The sequence below is a fragment of the Nicrophorus vespilloides genome, unplaced genomic scaffold (genome assembly GCF_001412225.1).
Source record: "Nicrophorus vespilloides isolate i.1.1-1 unplaced genomic scaffold, Nicve_v1.0, whole genome shotgun sequence".
In the NCBI taxonomy this organism is placed as follows: Eukaryota; Metazoa; Arthropoda; class Insecta; order Coleoptera; family Silphidae; genus Nicrophorus; species Nicrophorus vespilloides.
The window spans coordinates 98,597-120,027 of NW_017096671.1; the positions used below are offsets into that span (position 1 = coordinate 98,597).

General features: G+C 35.3%; 1 protein-coding gene and 1 long non-coding RNA gene across 9 annotated transcripts in view; both read left to right on the forward strand.

Moving 5' to 3' along the window:
- Positions 1-17,344, forward strand: part of LOC108557837 (TOX high mobility group box family member 4-like) — a 61,853-nt gene extending 44,509 nt beyond the window's left edge. For 5 of the 8 annotated variants that reach the window (XM_017914522.1, XM_017914523.1, XM_017914517.1 and 2 more), the window contains 6 exons: positions 10,136-10,213; positions 11,671-12,252; positions 13,015-13,127; positions 15,417-15,930; positions 16,098-16,345; positions 16,433-17,344. In XM_017914522.1, the coding sequence (XP_017770011.1) occupies positions 10,202-10,213; positions 11,671-12,252; positions 13,015-13,127; positions 15,417-15,930; positions 16,098-16,345; positions 16,433-16,499 (1,536 nt within the window). In that variant the 5' untranslated portion in view covers positions 10,136-10,201 and the 3' untranslated portion in view covers positions 16,500-17,344. Of the gene's footprint in view, positions 1-9,947; positions 10,038-10,135; positions 10,214-11,670; positions 12,253-13,014; positions 13,128-15,416; positions 15,931-16,081; positions 16,346-16,432 lie in introns of those variants that run through there. The other 3 variants (XM_017914519.1, XM_017914520.1, XM_017914521.1) reach the window with 3 other exon arrangements.
- Positions 17,345-19,758: 2,414 nt separating this feature from the next.
- LOC108557836 lies at positions 19,759-20,725 on the forward strand. The gene is made up of 5 exons (XR_001890872.1): positions 19,759-19,913; positions 19,968-20,082; positions 20,134-20,270; positions 20,323-20,433; positions 20,484-20,725. It is a non-coding gene; the product is annotated as an uncharacterized LOC108557836 (long non-coding RNA).
- Positions 20,726-21,431: the final 706 nt, after the last annotated feature.

Below are 21,431 nucleotides of genomic sequence, written 5' to 3' on the forward strand. Positions count from 1 at the left end.
TTCAGAACTGGACGATTTACGATTGTGATTTACTAACGTTTCGTTCTCTTTGTTTCTTTCCAGGTACGTAGCGAAGGGTTTCGCCGTAATAACTTAAGTGAGAAATAGGTGTAAGTTCGTAAAGAACTCTCTGGTTTGTATTGAAACAACTTTTTAAAAGAAAAACTAAATTTACTCAATCATACGCATTAACAACAGTTTCTCTACTGTATTTCAAGTAAGAAATCATAGAAGTTTGTTGCGAAAGTATACAATGTTTAGATGAGAACATTAGTGGATCTGGAAAGACTTTGAAATTTATATTATACATATTTGCGAAGCATACAAAAAGAGATTTTTTTAAATTTAAACATATACACAAAGAAGACGTGCAGAGGCAATTCTCTCTAACAGTACATTTTCCTGTTTCTGGGCATGTTTCCATCTCGTTTTCTTCTCTTCGCGAAGAAGGGGGGGCGATCTATTGGTGAGCGCGTGACGAAACTGGGCAAACCCGACATGTGCACATGCACACTTATTATTATTTATTGTGAAATGTAAACAGAACAATATGGGAACACGGGACGACATGTACTTGAAGAGAACGACCATTATGTTCTTCTGGGCATATGCCGTTTATTCTTTCCTTTTCTTTCTTTCTCTTCACCATGGACAATGATGAAGAGCGCATATGTGTGTATGTTGAACCCCATCGCAAACAAACATACTCGAACGTCAATCAAGTCCGAAGAACGAAAGAAAAGATATTTTCAATGAAAACTGCTTCGAAATATACGAATGTTATGTGACTAAATCAGTGCAAAATGTGTTGTTAAATATTAACGATTCGTTACTTCAACAATTACGTTTGCGTTAAATCAAATGAACGTATCACAATTCGTGTTTGCATTCCTATAGGATTCGTTCGCTTTTCGCTAATTGAACGAGTCCGAAAAGTCGCAGCATTAAAATAACAACGTTCCAATTAACGGCGTTACATAATTTCGTAATGGTCTGTGATGTGTGCGTCTGTGTGTGCGCGCAGCTCTGAAATCGCAATTAATTTAATCCCGACTATAAAATAACATTCATTTATATATAATAATTGAATGCAAACTGAAAGGAAAGGAGGAATTGTTTAGTTTGTTTATTTACTTTTGTTGTTGTTGTTACTTCGTGCATTAATTGTTTATTTAAATGTGCGAGATTTTACCCTCGTTCAATTAACGTCAAAGCCGGGGTGGAAATTTATCGCGCGATTGTTGCGTAATTGTTCCGGAAACAAATTAAAAACCTTTCTCTGTCGCATTCATCGCGCAGTTTCTGTTCTTTTTTTTCACAGTTTCAATTACAATTTCAAACGACTAATGTTTTCTAAGGAATTTTGTGTAAATTTGAATGAAAATCTAATATCAATATGTTAATTACTGTACAAGAGAAAACGATGAAAATTCCATGAAAAATGGGCAGCCAATATGAGAAACAAAGCGTGAACTACTTACACGAAACTGTTTAGAAAGTTTCCTCTGCAATGCGAATTATGATTATTATTAAAGCTGTAGAAAGCTAAATTGATTCCATCCAATCTAATAAACGTTTTTGCGTTTAAATTGTAGAGAATTCGCATTGATACGATTCCAATTGTAATTGTGATAGTTGATAGGGAATAAGTCCGTTATTGAATTTGCGCAAATCCGTTGCGATTATTCGATGAGGATCGGCGTGCATTTCATCGCATTATATATGATACAACAACAGCAAACAACAAAACGAAAAAGAAACGCGGATCGCGGATCGAATTCAATAACGTGAAATTAATTCCAGGGATAAATATTGTATTTGCGTACGGAATTAATTAATAATTTTCGTCCGTTTAACGCGCGCAAAACCAAATTTTCGTTTCGTAATTAATTAATTATTTAATTACCGAGCGGAGAGAGAGAGATTCACCGCACATTTCGAAAATCTATTTGCGAATTGATTAATTCGAATTATTTCCATCGTTTAGTTTAAATAGATTGTTAAAAATTTACACATCTTTGCTTGAGAATGCGATTTATAGTTTTAAGTGAATTTTTCGTATATATTTCGCATCATTAACGATGCAATTTATGTTATGTCAAGTCTCGTAATAAAAAAAAAATAAACGTCCGGACAAAACCGTCCATTAAATATGCATATTGATGCAAACTGCATCCTTTTATTTATCGATAAATACTTAAACTACATAGAGAGATAAAGCGAATGTTTGTTCGGCCGTTGACCGAAGACGTTTAACTTTAAAGAGAGAAAAAGTTAACCAAAGACACTAGAGGATAATAAATTCCTAAAGACTTGGAAAGAAGATAGTTTAAAACCATATAGTTAATATTACAGAAATATAAGGAAAGTTTTCATGTTTTTCTTAAAATTAAATGATTGTAATAAGTTCAAGTTAATTCGCAAAGTCCATTGTGATATAAAAAAAAAATAGATTTGTAACATTTAATTAATTGCGTCGTATTTATTATTGCCAGTCGTAAATGTTGAGCAACTAATTGAAAGATATTGCTTTTGAACAACAAGACAAACCAAAAGGAAAAAAAAACTGTTACTGTTGATAATTTATTTATTTATATACATTAAAATTGCGACAATTTAGGTGCAAATCTGCGGAGAGTGAACATTCAATAATATCTCTCTGACTCGTTTATTTTAATAACAGAAATACTTATTCAAATGAGCCGTTTCAGAATCCATTTGATTTTCCATCGCAGCGCATGCAAATTTATTAATATATTAATATTAATATTGTTATTATTATAATCTTGATCGCGAATGTTAATATGCAGATCCGAAAACAATCGCCGCCTGATAAAACAGTATTATAACGTTACCATGGAAATTTATTTATTTATCTGCTCTTAACTCTTGCTTGCTTTATTTCTTGGTTTCTCTCTCTTTTTTTCTGTATTTAAATACTAAACTTCATAATTTGTTTTCGTAAACTATAATAGATTGAATCTATCCAAAAGATGTATATGAAAGTTGGATATTTGGGGAATGAAAAATCTTCTCCCAATTGTGTGCATCTGACGTAGGGGGAGAAGTGGGAGATCGGGATAAAAAGGGGAATTTGTGATGTTCCGGATTTAATTCTAGTTTTCATTTGTATTATCGTAAGTTATGGGCAGTATTTAGCAATGGAATTAATGTCGCGGAATGAATTTATGGGACTTGAGGGTGGTTGCAAAATCTCGTTAAGAATGGGAGTTTCTGTTGCTTTGCGCAGAACTTTCGGAGACGGCCCTCGCGGATTATGATCGATATTTATATAATATGTGTTTGCCCCCCAAATACAAATAAACGCAACGATAAGATCGCAGTAGGTGGCGGAGCGCCATTTTCTCAATTGCGCAACGCAAACGTCAAATTGTGACGGTTTCCCATGGAGATCCGTCGTGCCCATGACCTGCTAAGTTTCTAATTTCATCAATCGATATTGATTGTATTTCAATAAAAACATTCTTTCATATCGTGATATTATTTAGTTGGTGCTGTAGCAGTTTTCGGCCTTCGGATTCTTCTCATCGTAACTGCTGTTGTTGCTGCTACCACCTTTCTTTTCTTTAGGAACACACCATCAACGACCTTTTTCTTCATCCTTCTCTCTCTCGATTTGTATTAGCCACGAACCATCAACCTTTCTTCTGCCTCTTGTTCCTCCTGCATTCTCTCTCCACCACCAACCATGTTGATGGCCATATGGCCGAATCAATTATAAATTTTAATCGAATCAGAATCTCCAATGCCTTTGAGCATCAATTACCAATCTCATTCCAGCTCCAATACATTATTTCCAATTTTTTAAATCTATTATTATTATTCGAAAAAATTCTTTACTTTACTCGTCCTTTTTGAACCCTTAAACATACAGTTTTGTTTTTTCTTTCAATTTCCAAACGCAGGAAACGCCAATCTCCACACAAATTGCTATAAAGAACTTTTGATTCATACATACAATCACGATATATTTATTTCTCTCCCACTGCCTGCATCTCCAATTCATTTATTTCCGTCTCCCCCAAAGGTCTTTTTAATTAAAATTTATTGCGATTCAAATCCAATTTAAAACTAGGTCGTCGCTTAACGAACAATACACACTCTGCTCGCATACCGAAAACACACGAGAATAAAACACAAAAAGATTATTGCATTTTTAAATTTTCGTATTCATTTCTCTTTTAACTTTTAACAAATTTAAATTTAATTCAATTTCTTTCTCCGCATTTCTTTTTCACTTTCTTTTAATTATTGTAACTATAGCAGCTTTACTTAACTTAACTTAATGCAAGATTCAAGGTTGACTACAAAAGTTTCACCCAATTATTGTTGACGAAACAGCATGAATAAGACAATATTTTTCGATTCTCATCATCATATATACAAATCGCTTTTATTTTGCTTTGTGGGAAAGAAGGAAACAAGGAGCATTACGAAATCACGACTTGTTATGTATGTGCATTACAATATTGAATTTGCATGCATAACAGCAAAAAATAAAAACATTGTTTTGAAGGGTGTTACGAGTCCCACATACACGACAACATTTTTTCTTCTTCTCTGTTTCTCCTTGTTGTTTTTTTTTTTGCGGAGGGCGAAATTTATTCATGTAAGTTTTAAATAGATTCGGAAAGAGGGTGGTTTTGAAAGTAGATGGAGAGAACACAGAGAGAGAAGAGTAATTTGCATTTATTTCTGCTTTATGTTGTTGCTGAAACTTTGGCCGAGTTTGTTCTTTCTCTCCATGTAATAATGTGCCTCTATATCTCTCTCTCTTTGTCTCACACACACACAAATTCTCTCCCTGCTGCTGCTGCTGCATCCTTTGCGCTCGTAATAACGCGTTCGTTCGGGCAAAAGTTCAATGGCCTAAATTATTATTCAAATCGGTCGGGTATTTAATACCGAAGTTCCCACACTAATCATAATCCTCTCTGTCTCTCTCTCTCACCAACCGCTAACGACTACAAAGACAATGCGACGATCGGAATTCCATTATGTAATTCGTCCGCATTGTTGCTGTTATTGTTGATGATATAAAGAATCGAGTGAAACTAAGAACACAGCTCGGATTGTTTTATAATTGGGGTGGTCTTTCTTATACACGAAACTGGTAATTTTCGTGTTGCATTATTATTCATTATTACTTTAATATGTATAACGATCGCTCGCTCTGCCTACTAGATCCCTGTCTACATTGTATATCATTAAAGGATGTTTCCCTTCCACGGGACTAATTAATGAAAATTATAAAAGGTTGTTTACGTTAGGCCGCAGAATTTCTTATTCAACAACAACATTTACTTTACATACTAATAGAATATTTCATATTTCCATTTAATAATCTTCCATTAATCCACTTTCCAATTCTTTTTAGAATTACCTCTTCTCTTTGCAAACATAAACTTGGATGATTACGAAAAACCAAAACGCATATTATTTTTCCTATTTCATTTCTTTCGCAATTCCAATTGAAATACTGCTAATTAGTTGGCGCAGTTGTTGCAAGATTAACATCAATTAAAATCAATGTCGAATGAATCGCTTGCTTGTACAATCTAGTAGGACTTGAGATAAACTTTCTAAAACAAAAAGGAATTTTTCATTTTGTTTTTTTTTTTTCGTTGTTTGGATTGAAATTCGTGCGTTTCAATTCAATCATAATTTAAATTTTGATTTGATTTCATTGTATTTCCAATACAACAATTGTGCAGTTTCTCCTTGTTAAGATTTCTCAACTGAAAAATTTCTTTTTTAATTGATTCATCTCATTTATATACGTATGCATGTTTCAGAACGAAGTTTGCTTTATTTAATATTTTCCAATTCGCTTTAAACTGTTAGCTTCCGGCCATTATTCCCGTTTAACTGCGAAGGCCGTTCCACTTCCGTGTCCATTCGAAACAACAACACACACAAAAAAAAAAGAAGTAGTTTCATAACGCCCTCGATTTTCATTTAGCGTCCCCCATTTTTTATCCATTTGTTTCTCATAGCACACATGTATCACTTTTATTTGGGAACGAGTAGTTCTGAAACGCGAGAACCAGTTTTCTTGGCAAATCTCAAGAGATTGCGCAACGCCCCCCCGAGACTTTCACTTTAGCTAAACTAAACAATCTCGTATTAAAGACGTAACGAATTCAAATCAAATTCCTTTTTTTGGGGGAATTCGTTTTCGCAGTTGGTAACTAATTAAATAATCTCGTGCTAAGGAGAGAAGACGTTAAACGTAATTCGTTTACACAGTTGGTAACTGTTTTTTTTTAGTAATATTTCATCCCTGGATAGAGAAAGAGATGGAGGGCGCACGCGTGTCTATAGCAACGTGCTGGGATCGGAATTTGTAAATCATAGGTTGCGAGGTTTTTTTTTCACTGAAATTAAAGTTAATTGGTGGGAGGGTCGAGAGCAGCAGCAGCAGCAGAAGAACGGTGAGATTACCATTACTTAAATTCATGAAATAATAAATAAACCGACTTTCTAGGTCGATCGTATTAAGATTACGGCCGAAACGAAAATTAGTATAGAGAGAGAAACGAAATTTGTTAATATTCCGATTTCTATTACAGATAAAGCGTTTTCTGTTGTTATTGTTGCTATGACTACACTACAGCAAGCACTCTTTCTTTTCTGTTTGCCTTCACATTATTATATCTAGTTATTTTCGTTTTACTCTTGGAAACTTTGCTTTTAACATATAGCGTTTACCAATTCGATGTTTAATTAACTGTAATGCGCGGCGTTATAGCTCTCTTTGACGGAATTAACAGAACTTTCGAGTGAAAAGCAAGCAAACTCGAAATATTATTAACGTGTCCACAAGTGTTAAACACTAATCGCGTTCGTTTCTTTAAACAACGATTTCGAAATGATGTAGTTACAACAACTTTTCCAATCTGATTCCGGAAGCTGCAGATAGCATTGATCTGTGTGTTTTGAAACAAAAGAAAAACAAAAAACAAATACACGAGCTTTTGATTGATGGTTGTAGCTTAGATGGCGGGTATTAGTTTTTAATTTGATTTCGATGGAAAGTTTCTCGCTTCTTTTCAACATTTTGCGATTGGATTCTTCACTTTATTTTAATCACCTGTTCGACGAGGGTGAGAGAGCGAAATGATTTTGCCCCCAAGCGGAGGGAAATAATAAATAAATCGCGGAACAAATCCAATCCATCAAAAACTTTTCTTCTCTCGTCTCATTCACATTCTTATTCTCTCGCAGCTGCCGTAAATTTTCTTAATTTAACTTGAGATGTGCCCTTTTTTCCTTCTTTCTTTCTTTATACATATATATTCTGAGAGTGTGCAGTTTAGGTGGTTTTCTTCGAAGCGAGAAATAATAATAATAAAAAAAAGAAGGGAACGCGAAATCCAATTTACTATTATTAGAGTAATTTAATTTTCATCTTATCGTATTTAATTAAACGCAAAACTTTGATCATAAATGAAAACGAGGCTGTGTGTGTTTTGAAGGAAAGCTAAATTACAACAAGAAAAAAAAACTAATTTCAAACTTTTTTAATTAAATTTCTCTCCTCCTCACTTTCAACTAATAAGTGTTTTCCTTTTAAAATTTCCATCTATACAACATTGATTAGTTAATTATCCTAAACACATTATAAAAGGTCGCCTTTTGGTATTTCGCCAGTGAATTGGGGCGAAACGGATAACATTTAGCTTCGCGGAAGAAATAAAATCTATTACGTTTTTCCAAAACAATTTTCTTTTAATTACGGTAATAAGTTGGGAAAGCTTTTCGCGTGTCGCGTTTATTTATTCGACGCAGTCAAACGGTCATCATTTCTTTTCTTTTGAAATTAAAACAAGAAAAAAACAACGGTCATTAGAGGCGTGCAATTTCAGAGAAGTGAAAAGAAAATGAAAATGAGCGAAGGAAAATGGAAAATTTCCGGTCGTAGCCAATTATATCCATTGTTTCCTTGGAAATTTCTTTCATTTATTATCAATTTAATAATTAATACTTCCTTATTTCTATAAATCATTTTCCTCCATTACTAATTACATAATTGTCGAGTTAATTTTTTGGTTTTGTTAATTCTTCAAATTCTTTAATAAAAACCACAGTAAATCCAGTCATTTTCCGCATCCAGTATTTCGTATTTGGAAATTTATTTCATTACACGCAAGAATAATTTAATTTCCTCTTTCGGCGTGTGTGTGTTTTTTATTTCCCGCAAGGAAAATTGCCATGTCGAAAAATCGCATTTACCGTAACGCAGAAAAAACACACAGTCGTGCACTTAAGCTCCAATTTTCCATTAATATTACTTGAATAGATTTAACGAGATTGTTTCGTTGTTGTTAATGATTTTGTTAATTGAATAATATTCGTTACGTTAAAGTTTTCTTTTTTTTAATTAAATAATTTTGTGTTCTTCGGAATTATAGTATTTGGGTTCTCTTGATAATTATGTAGATCAAAGTCGTCTTCCGCCAAAAAAAAAAAGGAACCTTGAGACACCGGACGGCGCAACATCAAAGAATAAAAGGGCCCAGACTTTCCTCTTAAGTGTATGGTTGTTTCTCTCGAAAACGAACAATAAATCTTTCAATTTTGAACAACTTAAACACGGCAAACGTTGAAATGTAACTATTGCGTAATGGAAATATTTAATTCCGTTTTGTTTGGCTTAAACCGAATCCAAAAAATCGTGGACGTGTGTGTGTGTAGAAGGGAAACAGCCCCATCGGACGCGACGCGAATTATAATTCAGTTTGAAAGTGCACCGACGAAAATGCATTTTCTCTTTCCAAAAAAAAAAACCCGTCTGCCTCATCCCTCGTCGTCTGTGTTTACTTTTAATCTCTCATTATTCAAATTCACAAAACGCTCGCGTACACAAACACACACACTCACATCATCCCCTTCTGTTATTTGTTTTCATCGAGCTCAGCGTTTTCGATAATCAACAACCAAAAAAAATACATAAATAAAACAAAGGTTGGAGGGAAGAAAAACGCAAACAGATCGGGATGAAAGGGCGCGCTTTTGTGAATTATGAGTGGAAGAGGGCTAAAGAGTAAAATAGAGACAGAGAGAAATGTTCGGAGTGGTTTTCATCCCTTTTCGCGGAGCGCGAATATTAATTAAAATTATAATTGTGTGTTTGTCCCGGAATTGCGCGTTGCGAGATTAAATTGGAAATTAACAGCATCGAAAAATCGCTCGCACTGATAAAGCACAATGCAAACGTTCGAAACGCAAAGATTTGTCCGGTTTTTACGGACAACGTTCGTCCTATTAAATATTTACTTTAGCCTTTACCACGATTTACGTTCTCTCATCGCAATTCATTCTCACGTGTTTCTGTTAGCTAAGACCAATGAACATTTAGTCTTATCTCAAGAACAAGTAGAAGTTTAATTTATTATTGCGTTCAACATCAAATCCTTGACGCGTTGTATAAATTTGTTATACAATTAATCATATTTATAAATTAACGTGCGATGTATATGAACTGTGAGAATTTTCTAGGGAAAGTGAATACGTTTTTTTTTTCTTTCTTCTGTGAGAAAAACTTTAAGAAAATCTGATCCTTTTCGGGGGACAAGCACTTTCTTCTCGGAAACATCATTTCAGTTTTATCACTTTATAATAGGTTATTAAACATTTGTTATGGCAAATACAAGAGGTGGTGGGGTTTCGTTCGGGGGTGTGTATTTGCTGGGAAGGGCTACCAATGAAGAGAGAAAAAAAAAAAAAGGTGAAAAATATGCATCGAACACAAGGGATAATGTTGTTAACGTAACCGGATTTGTCGTCGCATTTTGCTTTCGCGATTCGAACGGTGCGAACAGTGGAATACACTGACTGCGCTAACTAATACTAATACTATATAGTGAGTGTGCGTGGGTGTGTTAATTCGCCTTTTTTTTTGCTTTTGTTTTCGAGTGATCCAGTTTATTAATACACGTTTTGTGCTCTTGTTTTTTTTGGAATTAAAATAGTGACGAATCGAAATGGATCAATCAAGTGTACCATGGCCAATTGTAATGATTTTTTTTTCATTGTTTCGGAAACAATTTGATTTTATTTTTTGTTTTTTACATATAAATATTAACAATTCTCTTTTGTTTTTCTGTTGCAGAGAACCGAAAACGTTGATTTGTCACTGAGCATACCGAACTCGAATTTCCCCAATAACGGCTACGACATGAGTGACCAGGTAATAATAATTACATTACTCTCTTTATTATTGTCGTCGTTTCTTCTTAATTAGCGCTTAGCTTTGAATAATCATTAGTTCAAACGATTGTTGCGTGTCTTGTGCGCGCGCGAAGAGAGGCACAATTTTGACCTTCGCATTGGGCATTGAACCTTTCAGCTCTCTCGTATCAATCATCTCTCTCCCGGTCGGCTTCGCCAACTTCGCTCTTCTAAATTGAATACCTCGCATTTCGTCTTTTCGTACTCTTGCATTTGTTTTCCTTTCCGTGGCCTCCTTCTCTCTTTAGAATTATGATTTCTGAATGCGTGCGTGCGTGTGTGGTCTCTCTTCTTCGGCTTGACTTTTGACATTGCTTCGCCTTTTCGACCTCTTCACTACTAGCAAATTATTCGCATTATTTTCCCTCTTAATTCTAAATAACTTCTCATGCTCTCAAGTTCAGATCATCAAGATTAGCAAGAGACGTGAATAATGCAAACATTTCGAAAACCGGCGGTTTTAATTAATATCGCGTCCCGCGATTTATGCACTCCTCATCGGAAATATGCAGTGCGTTAAACGCGAAATGGAATACAATTTATTATCCCGGCTCGCGCCATAAATCCTTCCGCGAATTGGCGCGCTCCAAACCCTACGTGCTGGAGGTAATACGTGCAATACATTTGCAGACAAGTGGCGGATCTTTGTTGGTCCACGAGAACCGAGACTGTACTTTTTCGTACCCACCCCAAATCCACAAATCTCGTTTTGTTTATTTTTAATCTTAAATACACGATAAAAACGTTCCCATTACGGCGCGTATCTCCCTTCGAACAGACGATAAGCCTCCCCTGGAAAAACCCGTCGAGGATGCAAGATAAATATTTATCTAAATTGCTCGGAATTATAAACTGAAGACGAAATTTTAATCGGAGCAACTGTTTATCCTCTCTCTCCCAACTATATTTATTTTTTTTCCAACGTGCAATTAACGTACAAATTACGTTTTTTTCTTTTCTTCTCTCTCAAAGGGTTTCGGGATCATAATTATAATATATACGTATTATATATATTTATTCCGTTTTGTATTTTTTTTTGTGTGTAAAATGTCTTGAATTTGAAACGAAACGCAAGTGGAGGGACGGCCGCCCTCTTCGATGGAGGAGAACGGCTTTTTGAACGCGAGCGCTCGTCGCGGTGACCTACGGAACGAAGTTTAATAGAGTTGAGCTGAATACCCGTTGGATGTAATTTATTTGGCAGGCAAAGAAATATGGCCCATAACTTTGTATGAAAATAAAGAAGAATTATATGAACATTATAAATCAGCTTTTACTCATTTTTATTACGCTCCGCCGAAATTTACGATTCCATCTAATTAAATGCAATGAATAATGCGCGACCGGAAAACTCTTTTCATCCCTCTTCTTTTTTAATATCTATACATATGATAATAACAATTTGTTGCTTCGCAGACTTTTCATACGCCCAGCTTCGGGGACGAAGAGTTCGATATACCAGCCATCAATCCCCAACAACAGCAGCAGCAGCAGCAGCAGCAACAGCAGCACGGAGGTGTTCCTGCCGATCAGCAGAACATGAACTATCAACCTCCGCCGCAGATGAACATGCAACAGGAGAGCATGGGCATGCACGATCCGACCGGCGGATACCAGCAGCCGCTGTACCTTTCCGGGCCGGACCATGGGATGGTCAATCCGTCTTACCACAGCCCTCAGGCTAACTACAACATGAGTCCGACACAGCAGCAGCAGCATAATAATCAGCTGCTTATGATTCAACAGCAGCAACAACAACAGCAGCAACAGCAGCAACAACAGCAACAGCAGCAACAACAACAACAACAGCAGCAGCAGCAGCAACATCATCAGCAGCAGATGATGATGGGACACCCTCAGCCACCTCCCGGCACCAATATGGGACAATACGGGACATCCCCGCAGCATCCTCAAGGAAGAGGGAACAGTCCTCCTGCTCCTGGACAAGAACCTACGACAAGCGAAGATAGCGATGACAGCACTCCACATCCAGCTATGGTAAGTTACCAATTTTATCAGTAATAAGCTACCACTCGTCCATACATACCATTTAGCTAAGTGCTGCACGCGATGCTTGAACATTCAAACGGTTTTCCAAGAAGTGACGTTTTAAATCAGCGATTCTTCAAATTTCAATTTGCACCGCACACATTTCTGCATACATTCATAATTAATGAAAATAATCAAAAATAAATTCCCAGTCATTCGATACTTATTTACTTATAAAAGAGATGCAGCCATCTGCTACGGATACAGAGGTGTAATTCTTGCTCTCTTCTCCCTTTTAGCAGGAATTAATTATGTGAGGCAGTCTTGTTCGACAAATTCTGCTCCGTGTATGCTCTTAATGAATGGCTGCTTGCTGCTGCTGCTGCACAACATTTGCATCTCCCTTTCAATTCGAATTCCATTTAGAATAAATCCTCCGGCCTCCCATAAATAGACGCCGTCGAATATTCCCAATGCGATTTTAAATCCCCCATTTATTTATATAATATAATAAATGTACGTGTGCATCGAGCAGCGACGGATGTGTATTTAAATGAAATGAAATGAAATAAAATTCCTCCCGATGATTGCATTCGCATTTAAATGCATTTTAATGCGAAATATAATAATAATTATTATATACGCTCTCATAATTAATTGAATCTGATGTGATTTGATCTCTCTCATTAAAATATATGGGATCGATGAATCAATTTTGTTTGACGATTTTGTTATTGATGAATCTCATTTTTTTTTCTCTTCGTGTTGCAGATGACGGCGATGAAGAGGCCTTCGCCGGAGCCGACCGAATCGTTGGCCAAGGTTCAGAAGAAGCCCAAGGTCCAGAAGAAGAAGAAGAAGAGGGACCCGAACGAGCCACAAAAGTAAGTGCACTTTCGTGTGCAATTTCATTATTTTTCACTTTTGTTCTTTACGTCTCCCTGCATAATTCCATTTTAGGAACGAATTTGTAAACAGTGTTAATGCGGCGACTGCGAAAGTAATTTTGCATTAATATTCATGCGGCTGCGAGGAGGAGGTTTTGTAGCTCGAAAAAGCACCCTTAATACGAACGCGCACACACATTTGGGTACATCGTGCAGTGGGTGTATTATTAAGTATTGATTTTTTTTCTGCCCACTATTAAACGGCATTAAAGTTGTCTAGAATGCCGGTTTAGTGTGCGCGAGGGGTGGTGGTTTGTGAAGAAGTAGGTGGTGGAGATGGAGAACATCGGCCCCCCAAACCGAGGGGCGCATTCGCCTTTATATGGCCCATAAAACCCTCTAACATTCGCCGTGCGCGCGAGTTGTAACAGCAGATTTATTGTTGCAATTTTCTTTTACATACTATGTAGTATTCTTTTCTTTTGAAATATTGATGGCCTTAATTCCGCTACATGTTTTATCTCCACTATAAAATGTAAATTCGATTCCGGCACCTTTATTATTATTATTTTCTCTCATGAATTCTCATTCGGTAACTTTCCTTATTTATTCATTCAGAAATTTTCCTACCACTCTTTGTTTCGTTGTTCCCATTTTCTTTCTTTTTTGTTTGTTTGTTCTCTCCAGTCGCGAGAGCTTAAAACTTTTCAAAGCTGATTATTTCTTCCCTGGGAGAGGTGTAAATTTATATTCGTTACCCTCGTGCTACACCCATCTCCAACAGCTTCAGTTTTATTGCAGGCGCGCGCGAGAGAGTTCGTAATTAATTTTCGCATCGATTTTTCACTAAAACCTTAGCTGCAGCTTTTTCTTTAGGAGCCATCAACTTTATTGTTTGTTGCTCGAAAAAAATTGCACATCCACAACAATACTACATATTCCACGAAGAAAGTCACATTACTTTGGCCGAAAGATATTGAAATAATTAATTCTCTCGATTCAATCAAAATCGCAGCTAGAAAATTTCCAATTCTGCTAATTTCTTTATCGAAATTTACTCATTGTTTGTTCACGCGCGCAAGCAAATCAATCATTCTCAAAATAACAAATATTGTTCTCGTTGTTGGTTTTATATATTTTTTTTTTGTTGTTGTTCAACAATTAAGGTGACTAATTTACCTGGTAATTGTTCGATTACGTGCAAAGTCGTTTCAATTCTCATTATTATTTTCGCGTTCGCATTCTGAAGCTAATTTCCTATTAGCATTTCTCGTAATCTCGTACCGTTCGTGGAAAAGTTATTACGAGCGTTGCAATAATAAAAGGAAAAACAGCAGTATCGCTGTTATTTTTGCTTGAGGTTTTTTTTTTTGCACTGAGATTTCATAATTTGTTGAAAGTTTTTCTCGTGTTATTCAGTTAAATTCTTTGGATGTCATCATCCTTGGAATAGAAACATCTCTTTTGTTCGTGTTGTCATTAACATCGTGGAGAGACCTCTTGATGTGAATCATTAATAGTAATTCATTGGCATTTTATTGACCTTCGGCGTATATTTTTATTGGTTTTTAACGTAATGTGGTTGTGGATACAATTAAAACTTCAATTAATGAATGTAAAGTATGAAACTGAATGCGTATGGATGCAATTCGTGGAATTGTCTTTAGGTTTAGATTCGTATTTAAATTTCTGCGTTTGAATGTTGTGGTTGTGTGAAGGAGGAGGAAAAGGAGGAGGCTGGGTGAGCTCTCCTTCTTTCAGGCAGGGGTCAACGGAACGAATTCCAATTTAATTAAAATTAAAAAAGAGGAATAAGAAACACACGACGACACCATGTAATTAATGTTGTTTCCATGAATTGGGTTAATTAATGAAAATTGTTTTGTTTGCGGCGGACGCTGAAATTTCTAATTCGCCTCTCTCTCTCTGTCTCTGTCCCTCGCACCCGCATATCCGATATGCAAATATATACGTTCTGGCGCTTCTAATTATTTTATGAATATTCAACGCACTTAAATTTTATCTCGTGCATTACATTCCCATCCGCCCACCCTTGGTCGTTTCATTTGTTTTATTTTTTGAATGCGGCGCGGTTTCGGTCCGCTGCCATTGGTCCGTTCGAAAGACGACGACGACGACCATTGCGGTTGTCAGTTTGTGAGGTTAGGTTCGCGATGTAAACAGAATGGTGGCCGTGTTTGTTTGTAATTATGAGTGAGATCAAAAAGTCTGTTATATTTTTATAATGCTCTCATCGAATCTGTACTAATTGCTGTGTATTTTCAGGCCCGTCTCGGCTTACGCACTGTTCTTCCGCGATACTCAGGCAGCCATAAAAGGACAGAACCCGAACGCAAGTTTCGGCGAAGTGTCGAAGATCGTTGCGTCTATGTGGGATGCCCTGGATTCGGAGCACAAGAACGTGTACAAGAAGAAGACGGAGGCGGCGAAGAAGGAGTACTTGAAGGCATTGGCAGCGTACAGGGCGAGTCTCGTGTCGAAGGGTGCCGGAGAAGGTGAAGGCATGTATGGTGGCTACGGAAACTACAATGCTGGTGGACCCCAGTACGGAGGATACTCTCCGCAGAACACACTCCCATCACCACCAATGTCCTCGACAGCAACGTCTCCGAGCCAGCAGAGCCCCCACGTCAAGAAACCGCCCATGATGACGAACATGAACAACCAGCAACATCCGAGCATGATCCAATCACCAATGGGCCAGGTGCCAAATCACATGAGCATGCCGCCACACATGCAGCAGCAGCAACAACAACATAGTAATAATTACATGCAACAGGTGAGTTTCTTAAATCTGCAGTAAATAGCAGAGCTGCAATGGAGTTCCTCACGTCCATGTTCAAGTCTTCTGTTGCACCTTTGTTATTGACCCTCCCTCCACCACCCACAGCTCCGACCCTTTGGAACCGGATAAATTGTCCTAAAACCAGCAGTATTTTGCCATAGGTTCCTCAGCCGCAACAAGTTCCACCCCAGCATATGCAGCAGCAGCAACATGTCAGTCCCCCCCCAATGGTTTCAAGCAGCCCCCCGGCCTCAGCACCTGCACCTACAGTGCCCACGTCCGTACCACAGCAGTCGCAGATGCGACCTGCTAACTCCTGCATCCGCCATGGCTGCCCCAATCCTGCCATCGCCAACGCCGAATGGGAGGACGAGTATTGCAGCAATGAATGTGTAGTCAGCCATTGCAGGTAAATACACATCGACACAAATCACAAAATCAATTCGAATCATCAAACCAAATCTTAAAATCTTAATCGATGTCTCTATTTTTGCAGGGATGTATTCTCGAATTGGGTAGCCTCAAATCAAAATCAATCGCAAAATTTCTCGACGGTTAAATAAATTTCAATTTAGTATATAGTGATGAGACGTCGAGCGGAGATCGTTTTTTTCTTTTTTTTTTTTGGAGATTGGAGGAAATCTGTTAAGAAAAAAAAATAATTAAAAATAAATATTAAAAAAATTATTAATAATGATGTAAGGAATTAAAGTTTTTGTATTCTATGAGACGGAGGATGATCGAAAACGAAAGGCAGGAGAGGAAGTTAAAGTAAAAAGAAAACAATTGTAGCAATATTGATAATAGTTTTATTACGTATAGAAGATGCAACTGAAATGGAAGGGTTGATGAATACAAAGTGAAATATATATATAAATATTATTATAATAATGATAAAAGCGTGCGAGGAGATGAAGGGTGGGTGTGTGTGAGAAAGATTTGTATATGATGTGCGTGGATAGGAATAATTAACATGAAACAAAAAAAAGAATATGTGAAGATGTTACATATATATATAAATTACAAGAAAAAAAATTACAAGTGAGTTATATAAATGTGAGACAAGATATTGAATCGTTGTAAATAAATTATATTTAGAGATTGGATTCAATGTTGTCCCATCCGACAAATGCATCTTCAACTCTATTAAACACACACACACTATATAGGTATACAAATTGATGAATTGAGAAGATTGTAATAACTTTCTTAGCATTAACATTAAACAAAACAAAAAAAAAAGTATATTAATAAAATGTATTATATATAAATATATAAATGAAGGAAACCAATTGTTAATCATCAGTGCTATATTGTACAATGCATGTGTACTCCGTTTCCACGAATGGAAATGGAAACTAATAATGTTTAGTTAGAATATTTACCCAATTAACAAACAAAAACAAAACAAAAAAAAAATAACAAAAATATATATATATATATAATATGGAGAATATATTGAGAGATTCGACACGACTATTTTAGTTTGTAGTATACTATCATAGCCTCTTCGTTGTTATATATTATATATCATCAAAATATGTGCTCTTGAGAAAATAACTCGAGAAAGAAAAGTAAACCTTGTTTAAAACCCCCCCAGCCCAAGTTCCTTGAACGCGTCGGCCCCCAAAACGTTGTTGTTACTATTACAAAATATGGACGTAAACGTAAACTTTTCGTACCGTAACGCAAACTAACAAATTGTGGGCCGACGAGGACGAAATAATAAAGCATGATCCAATCACAGGTCTTTCAAGCTCAAGTTCATTAAAGTTCCTTATATTAATTAAACTTAATTTAAGTACGTTTTAATTCGAATCGTTGACACGTGTTACTTTATATGTTATTATTATTATTGTTTGTTTGTTTTTTTTTTCGTTGTTATTCTTGCAAATTGTCTTACATGAAAAGTAAAAAACCTGAGGCTTCGAAAGTCCTGCAAAAGCAATCCACGACTACACTCACCTACCTACCTAATATGATGATAATGTATATTCTGTCTGCGTACACCAACCATCCTTGTTGTTCTTTTCGTTTTTTCTCTAAAAGAAATTGACCGATCGAAGAATCGTAACATTCTTTGTGTCGATGTACATATATATAAAAAGAAAAAAAAACTTGCAATTGTTGTTAATTCTCTCTTATATATATTTTTTTTTCTGTATAATTATTGTTGTTATTATTATTATTATCGTCGAAAGAGTTGCGAAAAGAAACGAAAGGAACGGAACAGAAATAGTATTAAATACATTTTGTTTGTTTGTTTGTTTGTTTTTTTTGAAATATTGGTGAAGGATGTGTATATTATGTGAATAACAACAATACGTTGAATTGTTTGTATTTTATTCTTTGGAACGAAACGCGATTTGGAAATGGAGAGACGAAGCACCGAGCCCATCCGCAAGTTGAATTGTTTCTTCTTGTTCGCAAAGTTGGCGCCGACTGACGATGGAAAAACAATACAATAGCAAAACAGAAGAAGAAAAGGACGACAACCAATAAGTGAATAGATGAGGAGGAGGAATGTACATTTCAAGATGACGTGAAAACAATTGTATAAGATTTAAGGATACATTAAGATAGTTATCATTTTTCCCAACTTTTGTTTTTTCTTTTTTTTTAATTCTCTAATTTTATTATTATTTTCTACGTATTAAAGCGAGTCTGTCTCTTTATTTTACTATATTTCATTTTATTTTTATTTTTTTCCTATATATAATTGTAATTATTATTATTATTTTTATATACATAATTTGTTGTTTGTTTTTAAATTTACCCATTGGACAAATTTTTAATTTTCTTTGAATAATATATAAATAAATATATATATATTTTTTGATCGTCGATCCGACGAGAAGCGGAAATGATGATTATATTATATCAATTGTATACAGGATGTTTGTATAAAACTAGAAAAAAAAAACAGAGAAAAGTTGAAAAAATCTTTTCATGTAAGAAAGAGGGAGAGAAGTGAGCTTTAAAGAAAAGATTAAGTCGAGATGAAAAAATGAATGAAGAAACTAAGAGTATTAAGTACAATTTTCGTTTTTTATTATTTTTTTTTTTAATTTTATTATTTCATTAATATTATACATATATAATATATCTTTTTTTACATTGTAAATATCATATTTTATCTGACAAGCACACTACCTATACTATGTAATCAAGTAATATTTAAAGATAAATAAAAAATAGATTCTAATGATATTTAGCTTCTTGTAAATGCATCAACGCCGATCGTCGTCCACGCAGAGATTATTCTTTTCTTCTGAAATTCCCAAAAATATTTCCGAATTCCCATTATATTTAAACAACAAATTATAATTGAAACTTTTATTTTCAAAATTAGAAATTTTGAACGTTCACTGCACTGGCGTCGTGACAGCCACAAAACTGGAAATGGGTGCGTTTTAAAGCTTGGACCATCATCTTTAAAACGAGTCATAAACGATCATCGAGTTACGTAAAGTCGCCGAGCAATTTAATAATTGACCAAAAATTATATTTTTCAATTTTAAACTCTGCCCCACGATTTTTTGCATATTATTTTAAGAGTATAATTGCATAATCCTAAAGAAGGATTCTTCCTCTTTCCATTGCTACTAAATTCATTAATTTTGGTCAATTAATAAGAAAGTTATTAAACTTTAATGCTGATACTGCGTTTATCGCGAATTGCAAGTCCCCCCCCTTCAAGATTCTCTAAAATGACCGAAAATTTCGATTTTCACCAGGAGTAGCGAGGAGGTATCAGAATTCAAAAAAGCGCGCGCTCGTTTCTGATTGGTTGCAGCCACTACGTATGTGTGAGTGAGTAAACTGTCATTACTGTCACAATTTATCAACAAAGGGACTTTAATGCAATTTCTCTTAATTCTGCAATGTTCTAAATCAAAGTTAATGAAGGATGTGCTGCTCTGTTCCCTACATACTAGTATGGAAAACTTTTCATTGAACAATGCAATGCAGTTTCGGTAAGTACCAATGAAACATATTAATCGTTGATCACTAAATCAATTAAACTTTAGGAGAGATGCAAGAGACGTTGGAGGTGACTATGAATAATACTACAAATCTCTTTACATCGATGGAACACACAGAAAGCGAATATATGTAATTGCATTAACAGTTAATAGTCAAAAGGTAAATAGTAGAATTGTTAACAATCAAATGGTAAAACTTTTATTCTTTTAGGACTATGACTAATAATATTACTTCTTTAAGGAGGTGCACAATACTATGAATGTATTGTTGTCTCCTTTACAATACTTAGAGACAGTATAATGTTTCTGAGTGGCAGGTGCTGTGAAAATACTGGAAAATCAAAAAATGTAAATTTTCATCTCATCCGTTGAGTGTGACTAAAACTGTTTATTGTTTTAGGAGAATCCAATGGCACCTATCTATGTATTGTTGCTTCCTCAGTGACCTTTAGGCACTGGATAACATTTCTAAATGCAAGTTGCTGTGAAAATACTGGAAAAATCAAAAAATGTAAATTTTCATCTCATCCGTTGAGTGTGACTAAAACTTCATTATTTTAGGAGAACCCAATGGCATGTATCAGTGTATTGTTGCCTCCTCTATGATTCTTAGACATTGGATAACATTTCTAAATACCAGTTGCTGTGAAATTACTGGAAATTAAAAATATTAAGAAGAAAAATGTTAATTTCAATATATAGCAACTGTAGATAGGTACTAAAGTGTTTCTTTTTTAGCAGGATCCAACTGTACCCTTGTATCGTCATATTGTGTGCAATATTATGAACTATTTGTGTAATTATATAAATAAATTTTATTGTTTCGAGTAATATTGAATTTTTATTTTAAATTCGTAACACGTTACTGAAGAATAAGGTTTTGCTATTCTCCGATAGATGTCGCCAAATTCGATACCGAATAAGTGTTATTTTAATTAGCGACAGATGGCGCTGATTTGAATAATTAGAATGTTCATATCTTAAAAACTAATAACTATTATTACTTATTGATTGCTTTCCTGTAATTATAATAAACCAATCTTTAATTAGCAATGTTTGTTTAATCAAATTAGTACGTTCATCAAGAAATGGACTTTGAGCAGCGCCAAAATGCCTGAACTTCAACCTATGCATTATTGCTAACAGATGGCACTAGCTATCACTACTCGTTTTGCGCCTAAAGTGGAGGCAACCAAACATACAAATAAAGTTTGATTAAAAAGTAGAATATCGTCTTAGATATAACGCACTGCCTTTTCATGAAAACTCACACACAGAAGAATTTTGAATATGAATATTGATCTACAATATACAAACATTCCAGAAACGTTAAAATGCAAACATTCAACACATTCAAAAAACGTCAAAAAGTAAACATTCCACAAACGTCAAATTCCACACATTCCACGATTGTCAAAAAGAAAAATTCCACACATTCTACAAACTTCAAATAAAAAATTCCACACATTCTACAAGGAATGTGTGGAAGTTTGCTATTTGACGTTTGTG